Genomic DNA, 19488 nt, shown 5'->3' with positions numbered 1-19488 from the left:
TATATAAATTAGACTTTTTAGATCACATTGTGAAGTCATGACAAATAATAAACCACACCTGTTATATGACTTCATATAGACCCAATAATTCTAGTTCCAAACAATAAAAAGAGCAGACTAGACATCAATTTCTTCTTTAAATGTAGCCAAATCCGCACATCTATGATGCTATTTATTTAAGTGCCAGAGGAGAGCTAAAACACTTGTTTTACGCTAATCTTCATAGCGGCAGTTGGCCGTCCTAGACATCCCATGGCTGCTGTTGACAAACGATCGTATAATTGTTTAGAAGAGGCCGGTGCATGAAGTCAGCCAGCAGGCCGGTCCCGCGGGAGGACTATTTTCTTGCATGGTCTAGCAGCTGAGGTTGCTTGGCTCTAGAACATCATTTGCCAGGTGTGGCCCTTCCTGGTTTCCCCGTAGACTCCAGCAGATGTTGTCCTGCACCTGCCATCTTCAGACCAAAGACCTTACCCTCCTCTGCCCTTCCGGTTCCTGTTCAGCTTTGTCATCGAGTCACTGGCCAAGCATTTGAAAAACCTCAGTATTGGTTGGTGGTGTTAATAGCAGCAATTGAGATAATTTCAGGAAATGGTTCTTGCAATTCTTTGGGTAGACTGTGTCCTGCAGCATTCTCTCAACAGCAAACATTTGGCTTTAAAAAAAAAAACAACAAAAGAAAATACATTGTGCTGAAAATTCCAGGAGTTTCTTTAGCAACATTTGCAAACCAGATAGTATATTACTTAAGTTATATTTAATTGTTTCCTGATAGTAATAACTGCCGTAAGAAGAAAACATTCCAACTACTTTGTGTTCTAATGCTCTCCAATTTTTAACGTATGACTTAAAAACATAAAATGTTGGACCGCGCTCGCTTATTTAGGTTATAATTCAGAAAATGCCTTTTTTTTCTTATTTTCAAAATATGAAGGTATTTCATTAAGATTTTTTTGTATTTTATATACTATTTTTGTTAGATTTTAGCATAAATAAATTCATTAATATAAACTACATACATCTTGGTTGTCAATCAGTGTGATGGTTTTGAAGATATATAGTTTGAAAGTTCAACTTACTTGAGCTGTGACCGGAAGCAGTTGGTGGCAGGGCCAGCATTATGTGATCAATTTCACCACTCCCTTCTCACCCCCCCATCAGCAACATCCAGCAACCCAACGATAGGTAACAGATAAAACAACGGGGAGGAAAATTTAGTAATTGATACCATTTATTGGGCCAAACACGTGATAATTCTGTATGAAGAAGAGACTCATTTCAAGGTCTTATATAAAATGATCTGTTTCTATTGGTTGAATAAAGACAAAATACTCAAAAAGAGTGAGTAATAATGGCGCAGATCCTGAAAAAAAGTTTATATAACTTTCCCAATGGTATAATTATCATTTGTATTTCTATTACATGTATACTGTAAAAAGCAATGACATAGGTACAATTATTATTATTATTTATTGATTTATATAATCATCATCATCATCATCTGCAGCGCTCAACAATAGAACTATTTAGTGTATAGAACTGCACAGATCCACTTTCATTTTAGGTCTTGTAAGTCTGTAACAAGTATTTGATTCCTTGCGTTCTACATCTTGGCACAACTTTCCATCCCCGGAAGAGTTAACTCTTTGGCCCTCGTGGCCAGAATACATGACAGCCCCTATTTAGATTACGGCTTTAAGTGTTTCTTTGGTTCTCGAGTGACAATAGCACTTCTGTATGTAATTCCGAGCGATAAGAGCTCGCTTGGCACCCCACGTAGCCTCCATTGTATTATGATTTCACTCGAGAGTATCAGACTGCAGTGCAAACAGCGAGATCCGTACAGGTTACAATAACTTCACAACGTGAGCGCTCTCATCTCTGCCACTCCTCAGCAAAGTGTCTCCTTTGGCAGGCTGAATACCATGACCTGTATGTTGATACTTTAGTTTAGCGAGCCTCTCTAATTAAAGCTGTCTGACTTTATCCGAAAACTGCAATTTTGCTGCAGTCGGAGAGAGGTCTTGTTCGGTCCTTATTTATAGAATACGGTACATCAGAACTTTCTCTGACCCCTGCTCGGTTGTAAATATACAGAGGAGAGGTCTAAGGGAAAGCGTCCTGGATAGCTTTGGGTCTTTCTTTAATAAGTGTGGGATTGATGTCTTTCACAGTTCAAGGGTTAGGTAAACAGCAGGCGTAGGGTTCAAGGCTCTCCATGCTTGGCTGTTTATTTATATGGATCTAAAAAGGTTAGGGTAGTCTCCCTGACATCTCCAGGGAGGGTTCCTGACCAGGCTATAACCTTCCTCTCCCCTCCTACACCACCGATTTGTTGGTACCACTTTCCCAACAAAGGTGGAATATTCATTTCGGCGTCCCATCTCTCCGCCGACAAAATGTAATTTTTTTTTAATATTATTTCTGCCTGCGGAATAATCCCTTATTAAATGTAGATTGGAGGCACCTCTTACGGACATCGCAATCACTACCTTATTGAACAACGCCGCATGAATACTTTTGCAAAATAAAAAAATCATAACCGCGTTTTTAAACACCAAAGCATCTGCTGTGGATAAAAAAAAAAAGAAAAAGAAAAAATAATAGATATAAAATATAAAAAAAAATTCCCCGACCTTTCAAAGCAGCCTTGCACTTAATAGAAACTTATATTTGTAAGCTAATGCAATCACTTATCCGTAAAGATAAGGCCTCCCTATTCCCTTTCCTCTCCTTGTTCGTGCTATCGCGTGAATACTGATAACGTGGAACAAAAGGAGCAAGTTGTTCTCAGAAGAGAGCACATATAATATTTCCTAAATATTTTCTTGTCTTAGGGATGGGGGGAATCTTAAAAAGAAGCGTTTTTTCTTTCTTTTGCGGTTTCCTGTGAATGCTGTATCTGCGAGTATCATCTCGTGAAACAAAACGGAATATTAAACCTCGCTTCTAAACTGCCATTCGTGGCAGTTGCTGATAGCAGTAGAAAAGTTTTATTTATTTTTTATATTTATTTTTTATTTTTTTTTCACTTTATACTTCTGTTTTTTTTTTGTGTTTTTTTTTTTTTAATATTCATTTCGGAGGCACTGTGAAGATATAAAAAAAAATTTAAACAAAATAATATTATTCTAAATAGAGTTACTTTAATTTGATTTCTTAGAGAGATTAAAAGACGATGAAATACATTGCGGAATATCCATTGAAGAAAACATTATTTCCGCCCTGTATCACTGGGCATTCCGAGGTCCATTAATAGAAGATATTCTCAACGCCAAACTATATTTGAACAAACCGGCCCAAAAAATATATGGATGTTCGACAATAGAACATAAAGACGTGTTTTCACAGAGTTTAATTGCTTTTCTAGTATATATTATACGTTTAAACCGTAAATATGTAGATTAAAGGCTACTGTTGTTTTGGGTACAAAAGAAAATTATCAGGTATATGTTAAAATGCAGCTTTGTCTGTTTGTCTTTTTTACATTTGTCTGTTATTTAACATTTGTATCGGTTTTTTTTGTACTTTTAATATATTTATTTTTAAAAAGTATTCATACAATTTATCCAAAACAATATTATCTACATTAAAATGCTCTTTACCTGTAACCAACATATATAATGCTAGGTCTTCTTTGCTCATTCTTACCTAGTATCAGATTATTGTTGTTCGAAAAATCTAATGCAGTCGAAGAACAAATTAAACCAAAATAACATTTTTTATTATGAGATCAAAAACTTTTTTGGCTGTAAAATGTTAAAGAAAGCTCCCGTCGTGCCTTCAGTGTTTCATTGGGTTTTAAAGTTTTGCTGTATCTAGCTGCCTGATGGAAATAATATAAATTTTTTAAATAAAAAAATATTTTTAAGGTCCACTTTGCTACTTTGAACATATAATAATAATAATAATAATATCCCCTTGTTATTCCCCAGGAATAATAAGACATAATTTATAGATTCCCCAGAATAAAGCTAAAAACGAATGTTTTATGTTATTAGCCTTTATCCTTATGGATGTGTGTGTTTATTTTCTTTCATGTAGCTCTACGACGAGTTATAAAAAGGACACGATTGCTAGGAATTTCTGCTTGAAATACCTTAAGTAAAGTGGAATTATAGAACAGCAAACCCCTGACCTTCGGGTGCCCTTCAGAGACCAAAATACATAACCGTTCTAAAAGGACGGTAATCGTGTTTTAAAAGTGTCATATAGTGTAGTCCTGCAAAGTACGGAGATTGCGGAACTGACTTTTTTTGTACAGAACATAAAGCAAAAAAAAGAAACTGAAGAACGAATACGGGGAGAAAGAAGGAAAAGCTGGTTGGAGGAAGCGTGTAGAAGCGTGAGATAAGGGGCAAGGTAAGGGCCATGCAAACATGTGGTTCTGCTTAATAGAGACCTTGAGTAACACATTCAACACGTGGGTGACTCCCGTTGACCGTTAACCTGTCAGACGGGTGCCCAGGGGGCGTCTTGCTCACTGACCAGTTCAGTGAAAGAGGAAACAAAAATGGGGGCATCATCTCGCTACACGTGACAAATCAAAAGCGAGAAGAGAAAGCTGGGCAAGTATTCACTGAATAGGGATAAGAAGAATTCCATATTTTATTTTCCATCTTGATAAATCCGTATTCGCAACGCTCTGCCAGGGCGCCATCTCTCCTTGGTGGCGCAACTTCTGCAACGAGATGGGGCCAGATGGGCCATCTCTCCACTAAAAGCGCAACTGCCCGATCTCACCTTGCTCGCTCGTTTCTTGATCTTGAAAGAAATAACTTATCATGTAGAATTTTTCCTCTATTTTTTTTTGTAGGGAACACATAATTGCCACATGAGACAATGACAGTCACTGATTGGTTGTTGCCGTTGAGACCAAAAAAATGTGAAACGTTTGTATTGTTTTTGTGTGGTTAAACCTTTAGAGGAAAGACTAAAGTGACAGTTCTGCTGAGGTTTATTTGCGGTTAGTTAATTTTTTGTCTTTGTCGCCTTTCAAACACAGAAGCGACATATTTATAGACCAGACACCCGATGCCACAAGTGCAAGCAGCTCCGGCCACATACTTTTTCAAGTAAATGGGAAATTTGAAAGAATAGGCGTTTGAGGGCCACCAAACCGTAATCATGTCCTTTCAGTGGTACTCGTTTCCTATACTAAACGTTTTTCATCTGGTACCGGTTTCTAATGTCAAATCCAGAGGCTACCAAACCAGAAATTACAGAAAAAACTGGGAGAAAAAAAACCCATCAGCTTTAGTTTTCTAACTTCATATCAATCGCAGAATCTAGAGATTTGTTACATATAAATACCCAACAATAAATAAAATATATTCACTACCGTTCAAAAGTTTGGGGTCACTGAGCTGTTTTCATGGAAAACAAAGATATTTCTGGCTGTAACATAATTACAAAAAGGGTTTTCTAACCAATTAGCCTTTTAAACTAAAACTTGGATCAGCGAACACAACGTGCCATTGGAACACAGGAGTGATGGGAGTGATAAAGGGCCATTGGAACACAGGAGTGATGGGAGTGATAAAGGGACATTGGAACACAGGAGTGATGGGAGTGATAAAGGGCCATTGGACCTAGCACCGATTCTTTTGTGTCTATTTTTTTCACATTTTCTTTCCTCCCAAGGAGTATTGTTGGTTACTAAACCTTTCACTTAGCTAAATTTATTAAACTGCCTATAGCTTGTATTTTATTATTATTATTTATTGTTTTATATAGCGCCATCAAATTTTATTTGTTTTTGGTATTATTATTATTAAGTTTGCCATATGCAAGGAAATAATGTATGTGTATTTCCATTTGTAGAATTGGTACATTTGGTGTAATATATATATATATTATATATATAATATATATAAACATATATATATATAAACATTATATATATAATATAATATCTCCCTGTGAAATGTGTCGCAATATTACTTATTATTTTATTACGAACAGAAGCCATTGTTTTAGGTCCGAATAAAACCCTTAAATAAATTAGCCTTTTCTTATCCGGCAGTTTTCACGAATGTATGCCTACAGTACGCCGTAGCGTTAAAGGGATGCCCTAGCACAATATACAATAAGTTGTCTGTTTAGTTCTATTTTCCCCGATTTCCCCGGAGCTTTAAATCAAACGCAGTTGTAAAATCATTTTCCGCGATATAAGTAAATCCCTCTCTTTAACCTTTTCTTGATACTACATTTCACCTCTGCGCGTTTCTGCTTCCCAAACACCGAGCTGAGGGTCAATTCTTGCGAGCTATACGTTTGCTTATACAAGGGCAGCCGAAGGGCATCCCCGATCTGTTATGGCTTTTCCGAGAGAAAACAAGCAGTTCTCCAACTTCCACGTTTTCATCCGTTTCTATAGCATTTCTTCGTTCCGCGTATTTGCTTTTTCTGGACATCAAAAATAAGCACGCGGGAGCATGGTGTGGGAATGGGAGTTTTCGGCACTTCTTAGAGGTAGTGGGAAAATTGTTGAGGTCTGAGACACTAATTAGCAGGCATTTGGCGCTTGACCTTTCTTTATCTAAAAACTGCCCTTTTCTGACAGCCAAGTCTAAATGTGGCAAGAAGCTGATGTCTGCCCCGGCCGAAGGAGTGCTGCGGAGGCCGTAGTCGTCATTGCCACTTTTTGATGGGAATAAGTGGATTTGTAGACATGAGTTCACGCCGTAGACTCACCAGAGGAAGTGAAGGAACAAGGGAGTCTTGGCTCGAGGGTAGAAAGTGGACTTCTTACATCTGACAAGCAAATAATTGGCCTTCTGTGCTAAAAGGGACAGCGCTTAATTTGATTTCTGTGAACCCTCTCCTAGAACCCCCTTCCAAAGAGCCCGAGCTGCCCCTGCATTGGGAATATATTAGCAGACTTTAACCCTTTACTGTCTAATTAAGATCCCAACGTACCTTTCACTTGATTCATTTAACGTAAAAAAAGTCTTTTTTTTTATATACAGTGTATATATATTATTTTTCATTAAAATGCTTCTATTTTTAATATTTAAATTTTTACGTTGAAACCGGTAACGGTATTTTGGTGCACATTGGTATTTAGGGCATTGACCGGTAACTTCACACTTTTAATCTCATGCCGACGTTATTTTATAAACGCCCTAAAAATGCTTTATAATGTATTAAAGTCAATGTATTCCCATTTATCTGGTGGGTGCAGATCAACCAGATCTAGATTTAGAGATCTGGGACGGCCAGCCGGATCCCTGGCCCATACTTGATTTACTCGATTGATGGGCACGCCGATGTCCCGTTCCCACAAAGGTTTCTCCTGGACTCCGTGGGTACAAAATATGTTCTGTGATCAATAAACGTTACTTGTCATCTATGCAGGGTCTTTTCTTCCCGTGGCCGAGTCATCTCCTTCGACGGGCCGTCTGTACTTTCTTTGTAGGCGCCTCTCCCCGGGGCACAAACTTGGTTCACATTCTTAATCACAAATGTAAAAACTTTTTTTGTTAAGTAAAACTTCCTCCTTCCGTTTTTTATACTCCGTTGTGTCTGCCTTTGTCCACACAGTCTGTATGGGATCTCTTTTATTTTTAGTCCCAAACAGTTTTTTTTTTTTTAAATTCAACTCTTGATGACCCACAGAGTTCCTATCTAGAAGGTCTGTTCTGCGTTTCAATCCCCCCCCTTTTTTTTACACTCCAATATTATTTTCCGAAAGCAAGGGTCATTGGAAAACGGAGGAAATCCACAAAAAAGTTCAATCAACTGGAGAAAGACATCGGACCTTTGGTCAACCAGGAGCATATAGATGAGCACTGGCTACATTCATCATATCCAAAAGTACTCCTACCACTTTTAAAAGTGTAATAAAATTATACAATCTTATTGAAAATATATAAAACAATAAATAATAATAACAAATACCCTAACAAGCCTTTTTTTAATGGATGGGGCAACTTAAAGCTCCTAGCAGGTTCTACCAAGAAGGAAGAATGGATGGATTTCTATGCATCTAATTTTTAATCCAGAGGTTCCTTTCTCTCAACTCTGTCCATAGGCGTCACGTATCTCGGTGTCTTACTCCCTACTCCATTAATATGAAGGGCTGGGACCCTTAGGTCACTTTTTGTGTATTTTCCAAACTGCGAACTGATACAGCAATCGGGACGCAGCCAGCTCTTCTCATTAAATTGCTGCTTTCCGATTCTTTTGTTCACCTCCATTATTTTCCGAGGGAGGTTTTTTTTTTCTTTCTTGCAAAGCATAAAGATGGCATTTTTTAATATGCAGAAATAAAAAGCAATAGGTAAAAGACTGTACTTGGTCAATAAGCCTTTTTATGTAGCCTGTTATCTGAGCTTTCTGCTCTAAGTATTTTAATTGAAGATTAAATACAGTTAAAGTGTATGTACAAATTTAGGTAGTATTTAAAGTGGGACTTAATAAAAGGTTCCGAATGGAATGCTTGTACTGTAATTTTTTTTCCTTTTGTTAATACCGTCACACGTTTAACTTAAATTAACCTCTTCATTAAGGCTCACTGGACCCAGAATCCTCTGATTTGAGCTTTAGAATAATGAGGGTTCCGCAGGAAAAAAAAGAAAATCTTTGCTGACCTTTATACTGTTAACATACGATTGTAGAGGAACTCACACATAAACTCAACTTTGGTACCCCCATTTCTCGGCACAGAGCCTTTTCAATGGATTTTTGTGCCATTTTAGGAGCCGCCATGAGGGAGGCCAGCTACACACATCTACAGATGGGCTAGGAATTCAATAAATGTGGATCATGACTGGTTGTGGATGAAGGCAAACCAGACCCGTTCAATATGGAGGCCACCAAGAAGTCACTGGGGACTATTTGGCAATGAATTTTTTTTTTAGAATAGGGTTATGTGGTACAGCAAGAATTTTGCCAGTGATCTAACCACAGAAAGTCAGAGACGGTACAGCTTCGGAGGATCGTGGAGCTCTGTACCCCACCGTGTCTCAGGTCACCCTATCTCTAGTCATTGGAGGGTGCGATAATACGATGGCCTGTACCGTAACCATCAATCCCTGCCATGACTCAACCATACGCTAAAAAGATCTGCTTAATCTAAGAAACAGTACTCCGGACCAGTGTTCTCTTCTGCATCAATTACCAGGATAGACCTTTAAAAAGAAGCTAAACAGCAAGAAAACAAACATTTTGGAAAAAGAGCCTTGAAAACGTATGAATATTAAAATGAGAGGGAAAAAAAAAAAAGACAGAATACATAATCCTGAAAACTGGCGGACGCATTCAAAGAAGGCAACTGAATGGTTAAAAACCATAAAAAGCTAAATTTAAAAATTTCAAAGATTTAAGGAGGTTTAAAAACGTAACGTATAACTTTTTTTAGGATAAATAAAATCCCAAGTAATTACGAAGGCGTTGTATGTTATATTACTCTGAAAACCTTGTTAATTAGGATTTTCCTAATTTTGCGCTTCTTAAGGTTAGATGTTCTTGCTTTTAGAAGAACCTACAGTCGGAATTTCCTTAGATGCAATAATAAATCCGTTATTAGTACTAATGCTGCGATAACGGATTTATTATTCTATCTAATTTGTTTACACCGCTTCAGTTACTGTGAATAATAGGCGTTAATGACATTTAGAATATGTGAAGGGCCCTGGGCTGCAGGGCTTACAATTTAAACAACTTTTTAAACATTTTTGTACGTTTTTTTTTTAAATTCAGTTTAATATAACAGACCATTTACTCCTGCCTGGTAATATTCAACATGCGCAGAGCCGGTATATTATCAAGGTGCTTTTGTAACCGTTCCATTAATCAGTTTATCTTCTGAGTATTTTAATAAACGCCATCCGCATCTTTTTTTTGTTGTTTTTTCTTCTAGCTGACAGTCGCTCTATTTGTGTTCCAAACTTAAGTCCGCCTTGTGGTTTCGCTAAAGAGCTTAATTTATTTTTTAACTTGTTTATATGTATTTTCGACTGGTTACATTATACCACGCTAATCTAATTTCCTGACTTCCTAAGAAGCTCCCTCCGCCTCCCCTCCCATTCAGTCCATGAGCACAACAAAGTGATTAGAAGTGCAATTCGATCATTTTGGGATGTGGTAACTAAAATCACTAGTCCTAGAGTCAGACCAAAATACAATAGAGTACCTGACCGTTTGCTTAGGATCCCCTCCCTGCATTCAGATACTCTGTATTTATAAATCAATGAATGATGACTGTTGGCTTCCCTTGAAGGCCACAAGCAGGGGTAGCAGAATTTTTGGGACAGCAGCATAGTTACAGGGGAAGGCAGCGAGCCAAATATCCCAGATATTTTTGTTTAGTTCTTGGTATGTTGGATGGAACTCCTTCTGGGCTTCTCATACGGCTGGTTTTGAAGCAAAGCCATGGAAAGGTCTCTTTTGGTCAGAGGCGCCCACAGACCAGTCTGAATTTAAATTTCTAGGATGGCAGGTTGAGGCTGAAGACCATTAGATGTGGACATTCAGGTTCTCTGACTGTACAGGTCTGAACACATAGGCTCCTTCTATATGACATTAGAGACGGTCACCCTTGTCTGTGGGATATGTCCTTCACCTTGGTTTTCATCTGGAGAAACCTTGTCCACATTTCAAAATCAGGAAGCTCAGGACATAGCCCAGGGTGCAGACACCGTTTAGAAGAACGTAAGGGTACTTCACATAGTATGGAGGACATTCAAAAAGCTTGGAGGCTTGTCAGCTGGTCATACCTATTCTTTTAGGTCATTCTTGGTAAATAATTCTACATTCGATGAAAGTGTTTTAATCACTTTGTAACATTCCATGTTCATACAGTCCTAATATCGATACAAAGTATATCTCTAAACCCTTGTCATGTTCAGCCAACATATCCGGAATTTTTGGAAACTTATATAAAGAGTTGGCTGCCCTCAAGCGCTCTTCTTTATTTCCCACCTGTGTATTCGTATTCAAATCTATACCCTGTATATTAGAAATGTGACTTGCTTTGTTGATTTTTTTTTAACTTGGCTACTGTTTTTATTTGACCCAGGGGGAAAGGAGAAGACACCTAGTCCGACCTAGTCGGAGAACACGTTCTGTTCCTCTCTGTACGAAGTTACTTGGTTAACAGGCCAGATTCCGGTTTGTCTGCGGGGCTTCCGTTTAAAATTACTAAAATATGCGAGGGGGGGAAAGTGGCAGATGCATAGCAAGGACCTCTGCGCTCGAGAGTGGGGTCTAGTATCCTGTACCAGTAGCAACATGAGCAGGACTGGATCCCAGAGGACATCTTACTGGTTTTCTTAAGGCCTCCTTCGGAAGCAGACATCACAGAGATGTAGAATAAGACTTGGAGGCAAAGAGCCAGTGGGCAAAGAGAAACACAGGGAAATAATATTTCAGTCGATGTCCTCTCGGCCTGGAAGTCATTGGTGTAAAAGGCACTCCTCCCTGTTTTAAGGAAATGTATTTGTAGTTTTTCTAGGCACCGGAGTGTAGGAAGTAACATGGGGCGCCAAGAGACAAAGTGCTTCCATGGAACGTATTTACATTGGTTTCCACGCACGGGGGGGATAATGTTCAGGGAAGGAAAACACAGGAACGAGACCCGCGCTCACCAGGCAGCCTGGAACAGAACCAGCGCTAGCTGCCGATGTATTCTGTCAGCACAATGCTGCCGGCGATCATTTAACACCTTCGCTGCCGGCGTGTAAGGAAGTGCATTCCTCTGCACTCCTCGGGTTTAAGAAAGGATTTGATTATTTTTTCTATTTACTAAAATGGTCGTAGTCCACTGAATATAACGTGGTCATAAACGCGAGAATATGAATTCATCAAGAGAAGGGTATTCATTTTCTTCCCCTCCCTCCCGTAACGTTCCAAATGGGTAAAGAGTGAACTTTCCGCTAGGGGGGTGCATTTAGGGGCATCGCCTGGGCTTTACTGAGATGTTATTGAATGTACTTCACCAATTTCCGGCTGTTTCTACACACAGTATCAAGGCTTTTGGGGCTGTAGAACCCTGCGATACCCTCATACCCAGCAAATATTCCGAGCTCCTAGAAAAGAGGGAGGAAAAAGGAACAGAGGGGTTTTGGGTTGAAAAAGGGGCTGCCCCCCTAAATAGGGACACATAGAAGAAAAAACATTTCCAATTCCCATGGCACCTTATTTAAACAGTTGTTTCCACTGTATTTCAGTATCAAATGGCAGTGCTGCAGGGTAGCTTAAAGTAAAATATATACATTTATTTTATGGCCACCTTGATAATATAACAGTGCATTTCTTCAAAGTCTTCTCCTGGTTCCTAATGAAATCAGAATGTTTTTGCTCAGCTTTGCATGGAAAAAAAAGACACAGGACTCTTACTAGCTAGTATCGCATCCATTAATATTAATAAAAAATACAGACACACTTCCCATGATGTCTTCTGTTAGTTACACAATGCTATCTATGTACTGTATACTTAAAGCGGTCGTGGAAAGCCAACCATGGTGCCCGAAGTTTTTTTTTATTAGTATTATTAGAAATCCATTATTTAGTAAATAAGCAATTCATACTTCATACTTTATTTTAAGTCCTTTTAAAGCTTTATTGTTATTTACCAAATTGCAGCATTATTTTTGGCAACACTCTGCTTATTCCAGTGGGGGTCGGATGTCCCATAAAGAGGCCGCATAATCTGTAAATGCCATCACATAGATTTATGTAGTGTATCGAACTATAAAATGTCAGATTTGGGAAAAAATGACAGCTCCACTTTAAACCTTTATATATATTATATATATTATATATTACATATATATATATATATATATATATATATATATATATATATATATATATATATATATATTATATATAAACATATATATATATATAAATAATATACGATGTAGAAGATATTTCATTGGAGATTTGCTCCAGTTCAGATCTCTCACCTTAAGTGATAAAAATGAATAAATAATTACATTTGTTGTTATTATTATTATTATTATTATTATTATTTTATAATATAATAAAATGTATTTTTTTAATTATAAAATAATATACATATATATTCTATAAAGTTGGCACAAAACTTTACATTTTTCTGGTTGGCAAATAATTTTCCTCTTGCAGCCCCCCCTTCCCTTCTTTTTCCTAAATTCCTCCCCCTGCTGTATAAGAAGCTTAGCCGAGGTTGAACAAGGTATTAAGCAACATTAAGACATCGGAACATGCAGCATTTTCCCTCTTTTGTGTTACTGTAAAAACAAGCTAGTTCCATCAAAAGACAATCAAAGGCTTGTTTGAGAATATTAAGTATCTTTACAAGCTGTGCTGTGAAGAACGTCGGCACAAATAAGGAGACGCCTGTATTTTTTTTTCTTTTCTTCGACTTAATTTGCTTTGTTGTGATGACAACGGAGAACAAACCTGATTTCGAGAAATGAAAAACGTAATCTCCTTATCATTTGAAAGCAAACTGCATATTTGTTTATGCGCAGTATGCTCCTCCGCGTGAAAGTTTAAATGAAAGGCCTCTCCATTCTTCGGTCCCGCGTTGCGCTCTCGTAGATTGCGATGTGTTTTATGCCCCAGCATGGTGTATCCCGAACAATGCGTAAATGGAGGGTCAGTGTGAAGTAGCAGCTTTACGCGGGAAAATGTAGCATAATCATGAAACGGCAACCGCGCACTTCATGTGAAGAGCATCGCAGAGCGGGGAGCCGTCCACAAGCAGACGCTACTTTCAGCACCACCTTGGACCATGTCAGAAACACTGAGGTTTCTTCTCTTAGGCTTAGGGTCTCCTGGGCAGATTCTCCAGGTCACACGGTCTGAAGCTGATACTTTCTGCTTCTAATCTGATGATATCCCAATTGGTTTTATCATAGCTGGAACCTCAGCTTTAATACAGGTGTGTTGGTTCTGAATACCTGATAATCTGATGATCGTAAAGAATCAGTTCATTTATAACGTCTGAAGTAACTTGAAGTAACTTTCCAATATCCCACCTCCAGCTCTCCCTGGTACATTGTTTTCTAGCATTTATCCTTTATGCTAATGTTCACGCTGTTTAGATATCATCTTAATTCACAGATGTTAGTAATAGTCATTTCCATCACAAGCGATAACAGACATCCTCAGGGCCATTGAAGGAGGTTCGCGATCATACTTGGGAACTCTCAGGTTTGACCCAGAGTCTCTAGGGTGAAGAGCTGCTTCCCCGGTCATCTGGGTCACTTTTTTCCTCTTTGCAGGGGTGTGGTGTTTGGACACACCTATTTCCAACCTACTTCTCCTACCATGTCCGCCGGCTTAAGACTATCTGGAGCTGGCCCCACCCATGCATACTAGCCCCACAATTTCACAAAGCCACTCCCCTGAGGAAACACTGAAAAGTTCAAAGGTATATTTCGCTGAACAGGAGAACGAGAGCCATAATGAACGAATGAATGAATGAACGAATGAATGAAGACCAAACCGCCATGCGAAATTCCTGTTGAATCCCGAGCTTTACTGATTCATTGTCATACTTGCGATACAGGGGGTCCTTTGCTCCATCTCTCCCCCTCTGGGTATAACAATTAATAAGATTGATTTTATTTCAATACAGACGATTTGGGTATTTTACAGGGAGACTCCAGGTTCTCTTTATTCGTTAAAATTATACACGTCAGACTCTGGATTCTCCGGAGATCCCGTCACCAATTAAAGGGACATAGCTTTATCTTTATATCCACAGATTACAGCAATTTAAGATATTACCTTTCGGAACATTTCCCCTTCTCAGATCATCTAGATGTTTTCCAAAAGCGTTCTAGGTAATGATTGAAATAGGAAAGAAAAAAGGAATTAAGAGCCGCAGAGGGTTTCCGTATATCATCTCGGGTCGGAGATAACGGATCTGTGGGAACTCAGGAAAGCACAATTTCTTTAAGCTTTTCTCTTTGCTTTATATGAACTGAAGAAGAAGAAAACATCGCTTTAAATGGTGTGTAATGTGCGCCCACTGGGACCCCATTACTGTGCAAATTATCCGAATCCCCCTTTAGCTGCGCTTGGTTCCCAGTGCATGAGATAAAAGGTTAGCAGAGAAATGGTGAACAAGAGTTGGTGTTTTCTCGTCTGGCATCCGACATGAAAGTGATGCCGGCAATTGGAAGCAATTTGTACGACCGTTTGATGACTCTATTAATTACGGCACCAACAAACTGCTTGGGAAAAGCATTTTGTTTTCTCGCATTCTTCTCTGATTGCTAGCAGCGAGAGCCAAGTCTGAAGACCTCTGTCTCTGAGCCACTCGCAGCGAAAAGCAATCGTGCTTTGTGTCTAAATACCTCTCATCTCTGCTTAGCTCTGCCCAGGCAGCCCCTCATTCCAAAAACCCACCTGTGGCCCTATACCAAAATCAGCATGCTCTTAATTAAGGGCCACCCATAAGGCAGTTGGGCTGCTGCTAGGGGTCCGCTTTGGTCCACGGGAGATCGATCAGTACGTTGCGACGACATAATACGTTCTATTTGGAGATCCGGCCCCCGTTATTATTTTACTCAGTGCCTTTATAATCCGAGATATATATTGTATCTATACATTTAATGATGCCCTTATTGCTTGGTGAATATCGGGGAAAACTCCTCCTGGGGCAGGTAGAGATTCACAGAGGGTAGATTTAGCAGTGGGTGGAGTTTAGGTCTGGAATAGGTGGAGAGAAGCTTTAAAGTGGGCAGGGAATAGGCAGGGCCTTTCAAAAGTAACCCCACCCAGATAATGAGTCCATGGTAAATCTACTTACATTACATGACATCTGTTAACATTCTAATTAAAAATATCTTTTTCGGAATGCGTGACAAATGCATGGAAATGCCTCCCAGCAGAGGCAGTTGGGGGCTAGTTGGGTAAAAGGAATCAGTAACACCAGAGGCAGACTCTCCGCTGTTTTAGGAACAAAAAAATCAAACCAATAATCTATTTTTTGGAACCCACGCACACGCAGATTATTATATTTCTCTTACGTCCTATTTTTCGCGAACCCATTAACAATGTAAAGTAATTGCCCGGCAGAAACCGAAAACAAAACAAAAAGCTCTTAATGTTTTCTCCAAGCGAGCGGCACAGCCGGAGCTTAATTAATGGAAGCAGGTTTTTCGCCGTGTATCCGAGCACACGCAGTCCTTGTTCATCGGAGATTAAACCGTAATGTTTAGTTAAACACAACTTCATCTAAAAATACCCCGCGGCCCCAGCTATTGAGTAGCCAATGTCTTCTTCAGTGACAGATATATTTCCATTCATTTCCTCGCACTCAAGGAACGCAAAGCATGTATTGTGTAACGGGAGAATTCCACGGGGGGAGATGGAAGCCAGATTGGAGCTCTGTCTGACTCGGGGACGCTGGCTTTTAAGATCTTGGTGTAATTCCGTCAGGCGAGCGCGCAGACGTCCTGGCACCAGGTAGAAAGAGAAGCGCCCACCACCATTGTGTACAATGCCAGTCACTTGGGTAGCCTCGAATCAAACCGCTCATTTCACTAGGTTTTTCCCCAAACCTATTTAGTAACAAATTTATGTTTTTGAGAGCCATAATTTCCATAATCTTACTTTTGCGAGCTGCGTTGAAAACTATCCACTAAACAGCTTCTGACGTCTATTGAAATTATTTCATATAGAATATAATATCTAAAAAATATATTAAATATTATAATTATTGTGATGTTTAAAATTATAATGGTTTAATGGCTATTAAAGCCCACAGTTTCTTAGTTTTTGGAAGAAGTATTAGCTTGGGGATTTTTAAGACTTTTTTTGGTGTGTAAAAGCCATAACGAGAAAAAGTATTTGGATTTAAAAAATAATTATAATAAAAAAATAAATAATAATTTTTTTTTTTTTTAATAAATGAAATTTTTTTTTTGTAATTGTCGCAATTTACATTTCCCATTTTTGGTTGATAATAATGATATTGCGCATGAATTTCCTGGCTGTCTTCATTTTTCCTCGTTTTTGGCTGTATCTCCTCAATTGGCTACAGTTTCATCAAAAGGAAAAAGTGCAAAGGTTCGGTGGCGTTATGTGATGCTGATTATCTGGTGCTGAGGGGTTAATTGTAGTCTGAGAATCAAACTCCACCGGCATGGAAGGAGGATGTCTCGGCCTTTTGCGCGCAGCTTCGGATACCCCGTCCGTGTCTCTGTAATTGAGCAAATCACCTGGGTTCGTAGACCTCCTGTCTCCACTAAATCGTGAGCATCGGCATCTTTTGTCATGTCCTGGAATGGGAATACCTATCAGAGTCTCGCTATGAGGGCAGCGAGTCTGATACGTGCTCGAGATAAGGTTATGTGACACCACGGTTTTCAGAAGAAGCCGGTCCCCTGTCTGGCAGCCCCGTTTCGGAGCGTTCAGCTGGCGGTGGCACTGTGTGCGCTCCTTAGGTTCGGTCTTACCTTATCAGAAAAGAAGCACTATCCGAGCCACGTGGTGACCCAGGTGCCCCCAGCTTCTGGGGTATCGGTGCAATCCTATCCAAGCAGTGCACCTTATCATATCTCCACAATACAGTCAAGGAGTGACTGCGTAACAAGGCAGACGGGGATTATTGATGGTGAAAAGGGAGATGTAAAATGAATCCAGGGGACCGATGTGTTTACACGGTGACAATCAACATCGGGGATAGAAGGTGGTTTTAGCAGAAGAATAGCAAGCGCTGATCTTCTTAACACTAAAATAGTTTATTTCTGAGCTCTTCTACCTTAGTGGAGTCTAAATGTCTTCCGGTTGATATTATAGTTTGAGAAAAGCTTATAGATCTCCAGGAGACAAAAGAATTATGGTTCCTTCCTTTTAAATAAGAGAGGAAAGGAAGCTTTCTTTTATCATAGTGATCGATACACTTCACATCATATACAAATAAAGTACAAATGTCCAAGGTCAGTTTATACCTTTTTTACACCATATTTTTGTTGTTGCCTGTTGTACAGCGCCGCAGAATATAATGGCGCTATATAAATGAATAAAAAAAATAAGTAATTTAAGAAGCGACAACATATTCAGAAACAGCGGTGACGAACATGGTTAATCTTGCCACGCGTAGCTGCCTATTTCCGGTAAGCCATATATCAGGAGAACCGTATCCTCTATCTGTATCCATATATTGTCACCTCTCGGGACATTTCTAGCCAACTAGATTTTTTGCGTCCTTCCAATGTTTGACTCGGCTTTCTCGGTGCCTAAACGCTAACCGTTTTGAATCGTTCTGTCTCGTAGATGGTCTGAAACCTGACACAAAGCAGATCCTCGCCGTCCCTTCGAAGAAGAAGTCCAAAGCAAGCAAAGGGGACCCGGAGACTCCTAAGGAGGAGGAGATCAAACAAGACGCCCAACCTGTTCTAATCAACCTGACTTTCAGAAGATACGTCTTCGACCCACAGAAGAAAATGACTCAGTCTTAATGTATAAACGGGTTCCTATACTGGAATATATTTGTAGCTTGATGGCCCAGGGACCGGCACATTTATCGTGAAGTTTGCTATGGCATAGAAATGCACTGTAATAGGTTAAAGGCCAATAAATTCAAATGAGGACACGCTTCAGATCTGTGAAACGGCAACCCCGGTGAAATTGATATATTTATCCCATGTTCAAAATATGTTTTTTTTCTTTACATTCATTTCTAATTGTAATGCTATTTTTCTGAAGGTTTGACTTCCCGTTCGGAAATATCTTGTAATTCCAAGAATAATTTGCTTTCCCCATCGTACTGAAAAAGAAGTCACATGCGTATCTGATAACCCTTCTGATTTGCGATGGAGGCTTTGGTTACCATCCATAGCAGCGTACCTTCATTGTGGATGGGGGTAGCGTATTTAGCTCCCCCCACCGTCTGAATGGTTTTCCCCATTCTTCATCCCATCGACGTCCAGTCTTATCACCCTAACCCCCAGTTCCCTTATGGAGCACTTATGGCGAGATCTATGGGTTAGGATAACTGTGATACACCCAGGTATGGCCATATCATTTCAGCTCTGTAATAATATGCAGATTTGTACATGATCTATAGTCCCTATTAACTGCCAATTAGTGCCTAAACGGATAATTAAGACAAATCAGACTTTTAACTAGAAGATAAAAATGAAGAAAAGTGATTTAAATGCCTTAAAATATGTATTTCTTTTCATGTGAGCATCAATGAACATTTTACATTAAACCTCAAATGGCAAACTGTGACGAAAATGTTTGGACTGCTCCTATTTCTCTTCCTATTTGATGACATCACAACAAATCATCACAACTCAGTTTTTTAAAAACTCCATAACATTTGGGATCTGGATTCAATTCCTTTACTGAAAGTAAAAATGATAAGTGATGTCAAAGCGTTAACCAAGGGAGCATTGATTTCTTTCTCAAATAAAATATCGTTTCCATACTGCTGTACCTCCTATTTTAGTATTTTTATCAATTTAGCCACGCTCGTTTTTGGGGAGGAACGCACCATGTTTAGCCCTTTTTAAGGCATAGCCAATGTAGTAT

General features: G+C 39.1%; 1 protein-coding gene across 1 annotated transcript in view; it reads left to right on the top strand.

The window, feature by feature from the left end:
- The window catches only part of EEFSEC (eukaryotic elongation factor, selenocysteine-tRNA specific), a 66050-nt gene extending 47443 nt beyond the window's left edge, over window positions 1–18607 (top strand). The window contains exon 7 of the mRNA XM_053469583.1: window positions 18226–18607. Coding sequence (XP_053325558.1) covers window positions 18226–18410 — 185 coding nt within the window. The 3' untranslated portion in view covers window positions 18411–18607. The remainder of the gene's footprint in view (window positions 1–18225) is intronic.
- The last annotated feature ends 881 nt before the right edge of the window (window positions 18608–19488 follow it).

This window comes from Spea bombifrons, chromosome 6 (genome assembly GCF_027358695.1).
Source record: "Spea bombifrons isolate aSpeBom1 chromosome 6, aSpeBom1.2.pri, whole genome shotgun sequence".
In the NCBI taxonomy this organism is placed as follows: domain Eukaryota; kingdom Metazoa; phylum Chordata; class Amphibia; order Anura; family Pelobatidae; genus Spea; species Spea bombifrons.
The sequence above is the reverse complement of the archived record's forward strand: the minus strand, read 5'-3'. Positions and strand labels throughout refer to the sequence as shown.